The sequence below is a fragment of the Macrotis lagotis genome, chromosome 3 (genome assembly GCF_037893015.1).
Source record: "Macrotis lagotis isolate mMagLag1 chromosome 3, bilby.v1.9.chrom.fasta, whole genome shotgun sequence".
Taxonomy (NCBI): domain Eukaryota; kingdom Metazoa; phylum Chordata; class Mammalia; order Peramelemorphia; family Peramelidae; genus Macrotis; species Macrotis lagotis.
This window is the reverse complement of record NC_133660.1, coordinates 193244745-193260798: the sequence shown is the minus strand read 5'-3', so window position 1 is coordinate 193260798 and position 16054 is coordinate 193244745. Positions and strand designations below refer to the sequence as shown.

At 32.1% G+C, this 16054-nt stretch overlaps 1 protein-coding gene across 8 annotated transcripts in view; it reads left to right on the top strand.

Moving 5' to 3' along the window:
* Nucleotides 1-16054, top strand: part of RBPJ (recombination signal binding protein for immunoglobulin kappa J region) — a 220490-nt gene that overhangs the window by 124994 nt on the left and 79442 nt on the right. For 5 of the 8 annotated variants that reach the window (XM_074229670.1, XM_074229668.1, XM_074229667.1 and 2 more), the window contains one exon: nucleotides 9990-10170. The exons of the other annotated variants lie outside the window; for them this stretch is intronic. In XM_074229670.1, coding sequence (XP_074085771.1) covers nucleotides 10154-10170 — 17 coding nt within the window. In that variant the 5' untranslated portion in view covers nucleotides 9990-10153. The remainder of the gene's footprint in view (nucleotides 1-9989; nucleotides 10171-16054) is intronic. 8 annotated transcript variants of the gene reach the window in all.

The following is a 16054-nucleotide window of genomic DNA, read 5'->3' as shown; positions in this document are numbered from 1 at the left end:
GTTTTATCTAAATAATACTGTATTCCTACTATGCATGTCAGCCATATTAGTAGTTTGATTACTTCACATTAGCTGCTCATTACAGCTAATTCCATGTCATATCATCTCCAGTTGTGACAATCTAGTATACACTAGTATATATTACTATATATATAATGTTTGTTATATTTTTATATCATCTTAAATATAATTGAAGCATTACTTGTTTTTCTGCATCCATTTAAAAAACTAATTCATATTCATGACAGTTTGTATATAATTCAAATCACATATGAATAAATTTTTATAGCAATATTTTAATAATTTAGCTTCAATTTAGAAAGCCCATAATAGTACTTAACTATAAATTTAAATTTTTTTAATTTTGTAAAAATGATTTTGACTTTTACATGTTTAGTCACAATTGTTTATATTCTTCCTTGCAGATTTTTAATTCTCACAGTTAATGTATATATTTTTAAAAGTGAAAGCAATTTAAGAAATAGAAAACAAGGGGTGGCTAGGTGGCCTAGTGGATAAAGCACTGGCCCTGGAGTAAGGAGTACCTGGGTTCAAATCCGGTCTCAGACACTTAATAATTACCTAGCTGTGTGGCCTTGGGCAAGCCACTTAACCCCATTTGCCTTGCAAAAACTTAAAAAAAAAAAAGAAATAGAAAACAAGTCATTTCTATGCATAAGATTTATTATAAAAGGGAAAATTAATTTTTTCATTTTTTTAAAGCATAGAATGGACCTTTAGAAAAAATTTTGGGGTTGGAATCTTTTTTACAGAATTTTACTCCTGAGTTATTCATTCTTTTTATCTTTAGGTAAAGATTCAATTTTCAGGTCATCAACTTTTAATATTTAGTATTTTTCTGAGTTCTTTATAAAATGATTAGTTAAAATTAAAGTCCAGGAAATGAAGTTTACATAAGGGCATGAAGTTTAAGAGTGTAGTTTTAAGGGGCGGCTAGGTGGCGCAGTGGATAGAGCACCGGCGCTGGAGTCAGGAGTACCTGAGTTCAAATCCGGTCTCAGACACTTAATAATTACCTAGCTGTGTGGCCTTGGGCAAGCCACTTAACCCAATTTGCCTTGCAAAAAAACCTTAAAAAAAAGTGTAGTTTTGATCTGTATATAAACCTCTCTCTTAGCTATATGCAGAAAATAGATGTTCCCTAGACACACTTGATCAGCCATCTCAAAATCTATGTGATTATGGTGAATGTGCACGTTTGTCACTCATCCTTTATCTTTAACCAGTACAAATACCAGTAATTTCAAAGTTCTGTTGATGGATATAAGTACTCAAAAATATTTGATCTTTCTGTAATGTTGAAGTTAATAATTACATACACACACACACAAATACATGGCAACAACTTTCATTGCAGAAAACTACTAACATATCCCTTAGGATGACTTAGAGAAATATTCTTGGTTTTGTTCTAGTAAAATTTCTATGCAAGTGAGATTGTGCCTTGGTCTCTTTCCAGTTAGCAAATGCCTTCTATAATGAATGTACTTGACTGAGTACTACTTGAATTATAGTTAAGAATAATTGCCCTTCATGTCTGAACCCTTTCTTACCTCAAGAAATCCCAAACTCTTAAATTGTAAACCATTTGTCACAGCAAAACAACACCCCCAAGAGATTTAGGAGCTAAGTAGGCTGGACATGCTCTCTGAGTGCTTATGTAGTTTTGTGACTCAGGCAACACTTTTAAGTCTCATCTCTAGGCCTGAAGAAGAAGAGTCTTATTTCTAATTTTACTCTCATTTTTTTTTAAGTTCTTTTGCAAGGCAATGGGGTTAAGTGGCTTGCCCAAGGTCACACAGCTAGGTTATTATTAAGTGTCTGAGGCCGGATTTGAACTCAGGTACTCCTGACTCCAGGGCCGGTGCTCTATCCACTGCGCCACCTAGCTGCCCCTACTCTCATTTAAAAAAAAATATTTAAGATGATGGGGTTAAGTGACTTTGCCCAAGTGCTAGGCAATTATTAAGTGTCTGAGGCCGAATTTAAACTCAGCTCCTCCTGACTCCTGGGCCAGTGCTCTATCTACTGCGCTACCTAGCTGCCCCCACATTACTCTCATTTTAAGAAAATTCCATTTCCATGAATTATTCTATATGACTTTTAACTCATTATAATGTGATTTTACCAGAAGTATCTTTCCTAAAAAAAAAAAAAACAGCTCAAGATGTATACCTTAAACTTGACTCTCAAACCAATCAGCATTTAAGATGGGAAATAATAAAGGGAACTTTTATGAAGAGCGGTAAAGGTGAATTTTTAATCAGATGCAAATAAATACTCCTAGAAGTTGAATGAATATTTTCAGGTGTTCTTTTCAGCTTGATTGTGTACTTACAGTTGAAATTTTATTCATGGAGGAAAGTAAAAGTTACAAGCAATCTTTCTTATTAGCCTTTCAGATCTTTTCCTAATGTTTTTCAAGTGGCATCACTTCCATATTGCAGTATATGGAAAAGACTAATACAAAACACAGCAATTTTCTTAAATTTATTTTCTGGTATTTACTTTATAAATGTTCTACAAAATTACATGTTATTTAGCTTTGCCAACAAATTAATAATCAGCCAGATGTGCAGTTAAAATCTGATCACTCAAATACTTGATTTTTACTAATAATTTCATCCTTTTCCTTTGCCAAAGTGTAAGAAGTTGGACTAATTTCAGTTTCATTTCTGCTTTTCTTTGGTACTATTAAAATATTGGCCAGAGGAAGAATAGGAAATCGCAAATGAAATGACTGAATATTCTACAGACTACATTAGTCTTAATTTCTGAAGTCATATTGATTGGAAATTTTTTTCCCTTTTAGAATGTCAGAACCACTTTGCTATAATTAAAATCCAGTGTTAATAGGAATATATCAGAATCATTTTTGTTTCTCCTCTAACATAAAAATTCAAAATTTTCAGCTTAGTCAAATATTTTTTGTCAATTTTTTTGTCAAAATGTTTTTAATTTAACCTCACATACCTTCAACCCCATGTGGAAAATTGCACTAATATCCCTACCTTCTCCTCCTGATATCCATTATTAGGTTAACTGAAGGAAGAGAACAATACTAAAGCTATAGTTGAATATTTAGAGTTTGTAACAAAGGTAATTAAAAAAATATTTAACTGCCTTTTTTATAACCTAGTTATAGAAGAATCTATTAATATAGGTTTAACATTTAAATTATATATATTAGGATATATATTAGGGAAAAAAGTTCTATCAGTAATAAAAAAATAAAATGTTTCCCCATCAGACCTTTTGAGAATGTCATGGAAGGGATTTCTGCTTGGTAACAGGTTGGACTATGACTTCTGAGTTCCTTTCCATTTCTAAGATTCTGGAATTCTAGGCATTTCATGTATGAATGTAACTATTTAATTTTGTCAACTTTTATAATCCCTTCCTAACCTTAGATCCCTATCCTCAGCCATTTTTGGTTTGATCATGATTGTGATTAGATAGACTCTAGATTATTATGTATTTTACAAAAGAAGAAATTGAATCTCAAAAGAGATAAGACTGAAAACCCATAGCTAAGAAAAGCCCATGCTCTTTCTACTTTAATAAATTTAAGTTGACTGCTTAAAAATAAAAGATACTCTGTTAAAGTTTGCCTTACTGAATTTGGATAGAGTAACAACCTGTTTACCTCTACTATAAAATCTCATAATAAGGCTAAAATTTGTGTCTTCCTTTTTTGAGTTGGGAAGTCATTACTACATTAAGTGCATCATTGTTAGTTTTTGGCCCCATATTAATTTGTCTTACAGTAATGAAGCTAAAAATTGAGAAACATAAGAATAGAGCTCCACCAAGTGGAGTTTCCTTAAAAAAAGTCTTTCCTCTCCCAAAAGTGATAACATAGGATAAGTATCTTTATTGCCAGTTTTTATCACTAATTCAGAACCATAAATTGATACTTGACATTTTTTTTCAGTATTTGGTAACATTGAGAATTAAAATATTAATGTGTAAATAAGAGACTTTTAAAAAAATAATTCCTATTACTATTCAGATATTTTCCAATTGACCTTGATTTTTAAAAAATAGCTTGTAGCAGTTGGCATTCTAATAACTTGTGGAGTTTCTCATTCTTAATAGTGGAAGGGTAACTTTAAATCGTAGTGAAGTGCTTCCAAGTAGTTGAGAACAAGAGTACTCTTAGGTAAGTATCCACAGAATATGTGTCTAAATTATCAAGGTCTTAGAGACCTTGCTTGGTCAACCATATCCTGTCTTTTCTTAGAATCAAAGATTCTTAAAGTTGGAAGGGATTATTCTGTCATCTATTTCTTTCCTTCTCTTTTGAAATCATGCTCGGGTCACATTTTTTCTGAAGCCAGGACATCGCCCAGTCTACCTATCAAGCAATCTTTTCTAAAGCCTATTCTTCATAAATTTTAATACTTCTGACAAACTTAGAGGCCAGGTCTATCCATTCAAATGTCAGCTGAATTTTTTGACAGGTTTTAAGCACAGAATTTGAAATCTTCTCATCTAACCCCATCATTTTATAGACCAGGAAATAGTTTCAAAGATGTACATGAGGTAAAATCATTGGCAGAGTTCAGTTTAGAGCCCAGTTCAATTGTTTTTCCCATTAAACTTCTTAGGTATTTACATTTTTTACTTATTAAAAGTCCATTTCCCTCCCCCTCTCCAATTATACTCTCCCACGACCAGGGCAAAGTACTTTTTTGTTGTATCTACATATGTTTGTTTTTAGAATATTCTAAAATGCAATACTCATTTTTAGTAAAAACTACTTGTTCCTTGATGATTGAACTCTACTTTTTGATACAGTATTTTCCATTTGATATGGGAGCTGAGGATTTTGATTTTGACTTTCCTGAGACTCTTCCTTTGTGTTTTTCTCTTAAAAGGTGATTGCTGGATTCTTTCTATCTTCAATTTGCTCAAGAGAAGGTGGCTCATGGGATAGAGCATCTAGCCTGGTTTTAGGAAGACTTAAGTTCAGATTTGGCCTCTAATACTAGCTCTATGAGCTGAACAAATCACTTCATCCCTGTTTTCCTAAGTTAACTCTTCTCTAAACTGGGGAAGATAACAGTTCCCAGGGTTCCCAGGATTGTTGTGAGGATCAAATGAGGTGATATTGTAAAGTACTTAGCACAATGCTGGTCACGTAGATACCACATAAATACCTCTTCTGTTCTACCTTGCCCTTTTATTCTCTTAAATCTGGGCAGGTTTCATTTATAATTCTCTGAGATACTGTGTTAAGATTGTTATGATAGATTTTGGAGACTGTGATGATTTTTAAATTATCTCTTCTTTGACCTGTTTTGTAAGTCAGTTTTTTATTTTTGCTTTTATGAGGCAGTTGGATTAAAGTGACTTTCCCAGGGTCACACAGGTAGTAGGTATCAAGTGTTTGAACCTAAATTTGAACTCAGTTCTTGTCTCCAAGGCTGGTGTTCTCTCCACTGTAACCTAGCTGCCCCCCTTTGTCAGTTTTTTTAAAAATATGAAATATCTTAATATATTTTTAAAGTCATTTGATTTTGTTTTAAGACTTTTTCCTGTCTCATGAAGTCACAGATTTCCCTTTAGTTTCTTCTACTTTTTAGGGAGTTCAGAGCTTTTGTTTCCTTTTTTTAAAAATCCCCGCCTTCGTTTAGTCTGATATTCAAATTATTCTTATGGAAAGTACATATTTTTTCTTTGAACTGATGTTGTAGTCGTTACAAGTTATTCCTTTTGGAGGACTCAAGCTTTGCAATAATTTTTATATTGGTCATTGTTTCCTTTGATTTACTCATCTCTAGCTTTAGTTCATGAATTGGGGCTTTGTGCTAAGACTTCACTTCCTGCTATGCTTTGGTCTTGCCCTGGCTTCCTGTGCTGATTGATCTCCACATCCCTAGGTTCCCCTCCCCCCTTCCCCACACCCCCCCTATAGATATTTTGAGATTCAGAAAACTGAATCTTCAGGTTTCTCTCTAGATCTCAGTAGATGATGCTAGGGACCTCAGAGACCTTAGGACTGGCTTGTTCAGATCTGAGGACTTAACTGATTGGTGCTATCACTTCCAAAGTGGTCCAAAATGTGAGGAGCCCTTTATTCTGGATGCACCTGGACTCAGAGCCTTGCAAGTTACACATATCCCTGACTCCTCTCTGATCAAACTGAAAGGCTACCTAAGTTGGTGCTTGCTTTGCTCGTGGTCCCTTCTCTTGTTGCCCTCTGGTTTCTGGTTGGATTCCTTTTTCAGTTCTGATATGGAAAGAGTCACTTCCTGTAGTTTCTCATTGGGTTTCTTGATCATTATTTGCTCTGGTGAGAACTTCAGGATTTTGCTGAACTGGAGTGGCCTGGGTGATCCACCTCTTCTGTAGTCGTAAATTTCAGTTTAATTGAATTTCCTCTTCCATGCTCCTTTGGGAGTTTTATGTGGGGAAATGGTTTGAGTGGCCAGAGACTAAGGTGTCTTATACTCTCTGGACCAATCCTTTGTCTTTTTGGCCTCTTTATTTGCAGTTGAATTATTCAAGTCTACCCCTTTGTTGAGTTTTTCAGTTACCTTTCTACTTTCTGACCCTGTATGTTTTTCTGCTTTTTTCCTGGAATTTCACTGAGGAATTCTCTGGAAATTCACATACCATCCCTCTTACACAGATACTAGAAGAGAATCTCCCCCCCCCCTCCCGCCAGGGGTTTGCCTTATATTGGAAAACAGTCATAAATAAAAATAAAATATATACCAAGTAAACTGAAGTTGAGGGGTTCCTGGAGCCTATAGATCAGGAAAAGTCTCCTGTAAGAAGTAGTATCTATATTTCACCTTGAAGGGAGCTACTGATTTCTAGGAGACAAAATTTTGAGTTGTCAAGTAGACTTTTTAGTTCATAGAATTTAGAGCTGTAAAATTACCTTAGGAATAATCTCTTTATATTAGACATCCTAAGTTTGTCATTGTAATTTAGATATTGGTTGGGTACTGAGACTTCATGATCACCAATATCTAAAGAATAGTATTTAGACATTATTTCCTTAACTTTAAAAATAATTTAAGGAAGAGATATAAAAGGTCATTAATTATTTTCACAATTTGGGACTGTGAAATTTTAATTAAATCATCAAAAAAGGATGATATTCTACAGTATATAAAATATCTTTTATATAATATATAAAATATAATAATATATATGTATATATATATGTATATATATATGTATATATATATATGAAATACTCTGAAAAAACTTTACCCAATTAGCCATTTTCTGTCTTTGATCTTGGGTATCTAAAAACATATTAAGATAATGTAATTAAATATAGTATTTTACAGAGGATTTTCTTTAAAAAGATATTTTTGTTTTTATCAACTATGGAATTGGTTTATAGCCAGGATATTAACTTGGGAATTCAAAAATCACCTTGTATAGATAGATTTTAGGGGGACTATGGACCTAAAATGATATCTTTATTTTCACTAACCTCTGGGCAGCTAAGTGGTGCAGTGGATAGTGTGCTAGACATGGAATTGGGTAGGCTCATCTTTCTGAGTTCAAATTTACACAACTTATTAGTTGTATGACCCTGGGGCAGTCATTTAACCTTGTTTGCCTCAGTTTCCTCATCTGTAAAACGAACTAGAGAAGAAAAATGTCATACCACTCTAACATCTTTTCCAAGAAAACCTCAAAGGGAGTTACACTCAGACACACCTGAAAAATGACTGAACAAACACTTAAGATTTAGCCCATCAATTATGAATTTTTTAAAAAAAAAAAACCTATATTTTAAGAAAGATTCCATAGTATTACTTTTTTTTTAGGTTTTTTTGCAAGGCAAACAGGGTTAAGTGGCTTGCCCAAGGCCACACAGCTAGGTAATTATTAAGTGTCTGAGACCGGATTTGAACCCAGGTACTCCTGACTCCAGGACCCGTGCTTTACCCACTACGCCACCTAGCCGCCCCAGTATTACTTTCTAAAGAAGTTCATGACACAAAGACTAAAATTATATTCAGGTCATTAACTGATGGTAAATCCGTACACTTGTACATAAAAACATCTCCTGCCTAGTAGCTCAGTTTTGCAGTTTATATTGAATAAAATTAGGAATGTAGTGAATGGATAGCTGTCAATAAAATGTTAAATTTCCCTGTAAGGGTACAGAAAATTTGAAATTTTTCAACCATTTTCCTTTTTTCCTTTTTTAGACATTTTAAGAAAATATAGTATATACCTATTACATTCTCCACATCTGTTTGTTATATGTTTAATGACAGTGTTACCTGGGCTGAAATATACGTGAATGAGACTAGCTCATGAAAATACATTTGAGAAATATTCCTGTGTTGCTTATTAAAAAAAAAAGTATACTGATTTATGAAATTCTACTCATCCTTCAAGGTTCAACTCAAGTGCTGCAGTCTCCTTTTTAAATATTTCTCCCCTCACCTCCTTAATCCATTACCAAAACCTAGAAAGGAACTTTTATTTCATATGTCTTAAATAACATTTTATGCTTAAGGTTATATTTTATTTAACATTATGGTTTTGTATATTTATTTTTATTCATGTATATTTTGAGTGTGTTATTTTTTACTACTCCATGGGGAGGGTGGGAGAAGGATTAATTATCTTTATATCTTCCCCAGTACTCTACCTGTCCTTTGTAACAAGTATTTAATAAATGACTGAAAAATGAATAATGAATACTTTAGATCTCCTGTAATACATCATTCTAAAAGGTTTGCTTGGTACTAGAATTGTTTTCACTGGGAACATGCCTTCATTTTAAAAAATAAAAAAATCAATTTGGATGTAGAGTGGTTTCAGAGATAGCTTTCAAAACAATGTCTTTTTAAAACTAAAATTTATTTTGTAAAAATTGATTTAAAAATAAATCAGAATAACAGTTCATAGTTGATGATGGCAACCTTGCATGAAATTTAAATTTGGTATTAAAATTTTATCGTGGATTGTCTTTTACTGGTTTAGTATCAGGCTCAGAATATTATCTAACATGTATAAAGAAAATTTTTTTATCCTTTTTTTTTGACATATTCCTTATCATTTATAAATAGAAATTACTTAGTACCTTATTTATTATCTTCTACTTGTCTTTTTTTTTCCTGATCATTGAACCTTATTTAAGGTTCAGTTTCATCAAACTCACCTTGATTATTCAGAGCTGATTCTAAAATTTCATTATTTTCTTTATGATAAATGCTTGTCTATGTATATATGTATTTGAATAGCTATTAGTTCATTCAACTATAGTTGAGTAGATTAAGAATAGGAATTACAAGTGAAATCTTTTCTTATCCCCCCCTTCCCAAACCTGATGAAACATGGTTTTTAATAAGGAAAATAAATTATTCTACCAATCCATATCATGAAAAATCAAGAGATTGTAAATTTGAGGAAAGCATTATATACATTTTTCTACTTCTGAGTTAGCATTTCTATAGAATGTTATCAACTGAAATTTTTCAGAAAGTGTACAAGTTTAAATAATTCAATATGGTTTCTGCTTTAAGAGATCTTTATCATTTCCTCCTAAAAAAAGAAAATTCATATCTGTGAGAGAATTTCTGCCTTCAAAAATGCTATACAACTTTGGGTCAAATAATCATTAAAGAGTTTGATCTGTTCCATCTTCTTGTATAGATGGGGCGACTGAAGTAACAATTTAGGTTTAAGTAGCTTTCCAGGGTTCTAAAGTGAGACTACTACATACACACACACACACACACACACACACACACACACACACACACACACACATATTTTTTATATATAAATTACTATCCCTTAGATCACTATGGCAAAATGTTATTCCTTTACACATAATAGTATTTGTTTAAAGGTGATAGTGTTTCATATTAGCAGCACCTTATTTATTTTTCTTGGTCATGGCCATATGTTTAACACAGTTCTCTAGTGTTTTAACATACTAACACTTAAAGTCATTTTTTGTTTTTGTTTTTTTAAAGTTATTGAAATTTTGTATGAGACTGACATTGAAATGGAAGCATTGTAGTTCTTCGGAGCCATTATGATCTCCAAAGGAAAGGAGAATGATACACTGGCTGAGGTGTTTTGAGGTGCATCGAAGTGTGCCGAGCCGTGGCTCACCTTAACATGTTCTTGAAGTACCATGGCGTGGATTAAAAGGTATGGCTTGGAAACATCCCAGTGACCCATTGTTCTTAGGTCATTGACAGAGTAAATCTCAGGCTTTGTTAGCAGTAATTATTGAGTATTCTAAGGTGCTTTATTATGTGGATTGTAGATAATAGTTTTGAGTCTATAGTATTAGCATTTTATATTAAATGTATAACTTGCATGCTGTGCTGTAGACATTCAAGGACTGAATTTAAAAAAGCTTATAGGAATTATTCTATTAAGTTTTATCTAATTTTTACAACAGTTAGTGGGCAATAATTTTTTTTCATCATGATTTTAGGTTGTAATGAACGTTTTGGTACAGAATGCAGAGTAGTTGCTTTTTCCCCCCCAGATTATTTTCTTTGCTTCAGTGCTTAATTTGGTTCATATATAAATCTGACTTTTCCTCTGGAGTCTAGAACCATAGTATATACTTATTTTGTTCTACTTATAAAATTTTCACTCATAAAAATGGGTGATTCACTATTTTAGTTTTTTTATTATTTATTCATAAATGTGTGTCTTATTAATTATAATTCATGTTTTTGTGGTATTTAGTCTTACTTGTCTGTGGTTAACAACGATAGTCATTCTAGGTACATAGAACCCATAATCACTGAAAATGTTCAGGCTTTTATAATGTCCTGTAGGTTTGTTTGAGTGATGAAATCAAAACTGTCCTGACTTTTTGAAATCATGGAAAACCCCAATTTGGTAGTGTATATTTGTTGCCAAAAGCTTTCTTAAAGGTAGTAAGATATGAAACAACTCTGGAAAAATGCTGTATTTATAAAGGTCATGCAGGGTGTAGAATTTATCTTTTAGTAATAAAGAACAGTATATGTTGGAGACAGATAGGAAAATAATTCAATTCAACAATTCCAAAATCTCATTATATGATAGATTTATTGGTTTGATCACCTTACTACAAAATTGTTATTTCAGTAATTAAGCATATTTTTGGAGCTGTTACTAAACCCAAGACAGTCTCATTTGAAGGGACAGTGACTTGGGTTCTAGAATGTTATCTTCTTTTAAAATTAATCCACTTGATAATTGTTGGTCATTAATCCATGTACTTATTATGTATCCTTTCCTCTTTGTTGATCATGCCACCTAAATTCATATTTTATGAAAGAAATAATTAAGAATCTTATTTTTTTCCAAAAAAAAGGTTTAAGTATTAAACCTTTACTTCTTTTCTTCCTGCTTAATATACATAGCTTTTCAAGGAAAACGTAGTATTCTGACAGTATCTTCTTCAGTAAACTTTTTTCCTTCTGACTTTTAAATTTCATCTTTTGGCCATTAATTCCTAGTGGATGATTTCTTACATTGATATATACTAGATCCTTCTTGTGTTTCTGTGCAGGTTGCAAAAATAAATTTTGGTTCTATTATGGTGAATGCTTTAGCTATTCTTTACTAGAAAGATATAGAATATGTTCTCTTTAGATAGATTTAAATTTTATTTGGGCAAAAAAAAAAACCCAAAACCATATCTCTCCATGCTATACATCAGGTCTTCTTTATCCCTCAGTTAGATAAAACTTTAGGAGAATGTTTAGAAGCAACACTATTGAATGAAAGTATCAGTAGAGCTTTGTGAGTGGGAATGACTAAGCTGTGCCAAAAATTTGATGTGTCAGGATAAGATGATCATCTTGTAAACTCATTTTACAGATTAGATTAATCAGTATTGTCATGTTAACAAATTAATAATTATATCCTCACTATATAATAGGAAACCATATTTTGGTCATATGAAGTCATTTTAAATTGTATATTCAGAAGAGGAGAGATCACAATCATATAATACAGAACTTAGGAATACTCCTTAAATTTTTAGAGCCTTAGTTTTTTCATTATCATTTTGAGATAATAATACTTGCAATTTTTACCTCACAGGGTTATTGTTAAGAAATGGCTTGCCAAGAGCATGAGTAAATATGAGTGGCACTATTTTTTAACAACAACAATATAAAAAGAAACCTCATACTAAAATCATCTAATTTATCTTAATCTTTTCATTGACTCATCCATATAAGCAATATTTTAATTCATTGATGAGTAACAGATTAATTTTGATTAATTGATCAATTAATGATTAATAGATTGATTGAATTATGATTAATTCAATAGGCAAATATAAAATTGAATATTTTATGCTGGAAAAAAGTCAACCTAGTGTCATATATCCTAAATATTAATGGTAATAGTATTCTATTTTTAGTGTTATATTGTCTTGGAATATTATTAAAAGAGTCCACAGCACCTAGAAAAGTGAAATATTTTATAATGTGGTAATGGTGATGAAATTTATTTTATGCTGAATATTTTGTAGAAATTTGATCAGGGCCCTTAGATTTCAGAAGCTTTTACCCCTTCCTTTGTCTTGTTAAAATAGTAAAGTATAAGAACATTTGGTAAATTGTGTCAAAAATAAATGGAATTTGTATGTTTAGTCTGCACTAACATAAAAATATGTTTCTAGTGAGTCAGTCAGCCACCATGCACATATATATATGTGTGTGTGCATGTGTGTGTATGTGTATATATATACATATATATACATATGTGTATGTGTGTATATCTATATCTATCTATATCTATCTATCTATATTATATATATATATATATATATATATATATCACTGAATTTTGAGGGAAGCCAGTAAAAACTGAGAATCAGAGAGAGCATTGCTGCCTTGGGGGACAGTCAGTACAAAGACATATAGATGGAAAATGGAGTGCCAGTTTGAGGAAGAGCAAGTAGGTACATATAGATAAATCATAGAGTAACCTACACGATCTATGTTCAGTAGTAACTCATCTTCCTTTCATAAAGAAAAGAATCTTTAAAGTTATCTCTGAAATCAGGTCTCTTATGAAAGTGAGTGTAAAAAGCAGTTTGTCTTAAAATTTAAAATAGAGGTGTTGTAGGCATCACTAATTTAGAAATATGGCAATAAAGTAGCACCAGAAGAAGAGTTATGAGTTACTATCATGTTGATGATTGCTTATGATAACCTTTTTATGGGCACAAATATATATTGTTGTGGAGAGGCTTTGAGGAAAAAAGAAATGTAAGTTTTAGATTTGGAGAGGAGAAAGTTGGTAAAGTTTTCATTTTTTCACATTGTGAATTTCCCCCCATTTCTTTGTCTTTTCCCTAGGTATTATCCTATCATTCAAACTCTTGAATCTTTCTTGACAATCTTATAATAATTCTTTTTTTCTCTTTTGATGAGCATTATATCTTATACCTCTCTTCTGCTCCATCTGATAGATATTAAAATACCTTGTTGTGATTTTAAAGTACTATTTTCTTTGAAGCTATATCTGTTACCATTAAGTGTTGTCCTGAACAGTACAAATATGTAGAATTGTTTTTCAATAAGTTTTATTTTCTTTATTATATATCCTTTCCAAGATAATTGGTAGGTTCATGTTCATTCATTTTATAGTTCTGATCACATAGCTCAAGAGCAAAAAAGTGACTGAAGGAGTGATGTTTCTTTTCAGGATGATATATTTTTACAATTACACGTGTGTGTGTGTGTGTGTGTGTGTGTACACAAATGCATATACATGTGTATATATAGTTGTACACACATGCATACACAAATTAATATTTTCCATTACTGATTATATTCAAGAGAAAATACTGCAGTCTCTAAAAAACAATTTCAAAAGAGAAATTGAAATTTTTGAGCAATGGCAGCATTGTTGGAATATGTATATAATTTAACAGAGTGATAACTGCTACTGCTATCATCTCATAGTCCCTATTAGCTATGAAATGAAACAGGCATCTTTGTGTTTTTTTAATCCTATAATGGGAATGCTTTGTTTCCTGGATTAGCTTTCTTGACTTTTGATAGACTTACTATTTACACTTGGGCTCTAATTGCTGGGCCCCTTATCTAAACCTAGGGATGGGTTGTCAGCTTCCTGACTTAAACTTAAATCTTCCTATAAATCAATCTTTCTAACTGATCTTTTGAGTCCCCTGATTTCATTTGATTTGCTTGATTCTTTTCACCTATTATTACCACATGTCACTTTTCACATGTCTTATGTGGTGCTGAATCTATTCTGATGTTTTGCAGCTAAAATGTTTGAGGCTGATAATCATACCCATTTATTTGGATGTAGAACTTCTGATATGTATGATTAAAGAATCCTAACAACACAAAAAATAACATCTTGTCTTAGTTTCCAGATAAAACTCCATACATGTGCCAAATTGAAGGTAAATGCTTGTTCACAAAGATCATGGACTGGTGGCCATCAAGTAGTCTTTCATTTTACCCAAGGAGTCTATCCTTTGTGGAAAAGTACTGTATTTGAGATCAGTTTATTGTAGAATTTAGCTCATAGGAATTATCATAAAAGAACTTTCTTGATTGTGCAGCTGTGAAAATGACTGGACAGGGTAGTGTAATTAATAGAGTAGAGAAAAATTTTGTTTATCACTTTCTATGCAATGTGCCCATTTGCAAGGACTGTTAAATTCATAAGTTTTGAGAAATCAGATGAAGATTTAGTAAAATAAATGGCAGTTTCCATAGTTCACCTTTGCTGTCACAACCAGAGGCCAATATTAACTCAGTTTCAGGTTACACATGTTGATTTAAGCAGTATCAGAGGACCCATAGTGGCTTCAAACATGTCCAGAAAAGCTCTAAGTCATTTCTAGAGGACTACCTTAGATTTTTGGGTCTTTTATTTAAAGGACCCTTATCTGAACCTGAAGGTTCATTTTTTAGATTAGATCTTGACTAATTCCATCTCCCCAGAGTTTCTCAATTGGGCATAATTTAGGATTATATAATGTTTTGTGTACATTTTTTATGAATTTAAAAAAACATCAAAAAGAGCGTTTTCAAATACATAAAACACACAAAGAAGATTGTGCATGAACCTTCAATCTATAATGCCCACCACTTCCTTTTTTTAGAAATTAAACTGGAAATAATTCTAGGGTTTTTTTCCTTAACTCTTGTTTTACTTGACATAGTAATAATATTTGTAACTGTTGTCTTTTGGCATGTCACTGTAGGAGAAGAGACTATTGATCACATTAATTTGCCAACAGCAATAAATAAAATATTAAATAAAAATAAAAGTAAAAGTAAAATATAAAAAATATTTAAAATATATAACAAAATAATAATAAAAATAAATATATCATCTGGTATGGTTCATTGAGAGAACTAATTTTAAATTTCTTTTGAGATAGTCTGTGGCTATAAAAGGTAGAAAAATACTTTATCACATCATTTTTAGAATTTAAAATTTTGGTCCCTTTAAGAACATTTGTGTTAATAAATTAAATGAAGTTCATGTGATAGGCAAAGTAAGACAATAGTTGTTTTCAACATTTTTTTCAAGAAAAGGAATTATATGCCTGATATTGAGTAACTAAAGCTTGAATACACAATAATAAAAAGAGTGAAACACTGCACAAGGTTAAAAAAAACCTAGTGCTGTAACTTCATTTAACATAGTATTACCCTGCCCTTTCTACTTGTGGATTCCTATCTAGTCTCTCTTCCTCCTTCATATTAGTGACTTAGTCTCACCTACTTCTCTTCTGTTCCTCCTTCCTGCTCTACACGCCTCAGCAATTTTGCCCAATCAAAATGAAGATGGCAAGAAGAGAAAGAGGTTTTGGACCTCAAGGCAAAAGGGCTGGAAGTCAGCTGGAATCAATATTGGCCTTTATTCTTTACTCCTCCCCCCCCCCCCCCATTTTGAGCAGGAACTAGAGCCAGTGTGCCAACATAGGAAAGTTAAGAATGTCCATTCTCAGATGTATCAGTGACACTGGTGGGATGAGGAGCCAAGAAGTGAGAAGAGAAACCAGAGACAAGTGACTATGAAT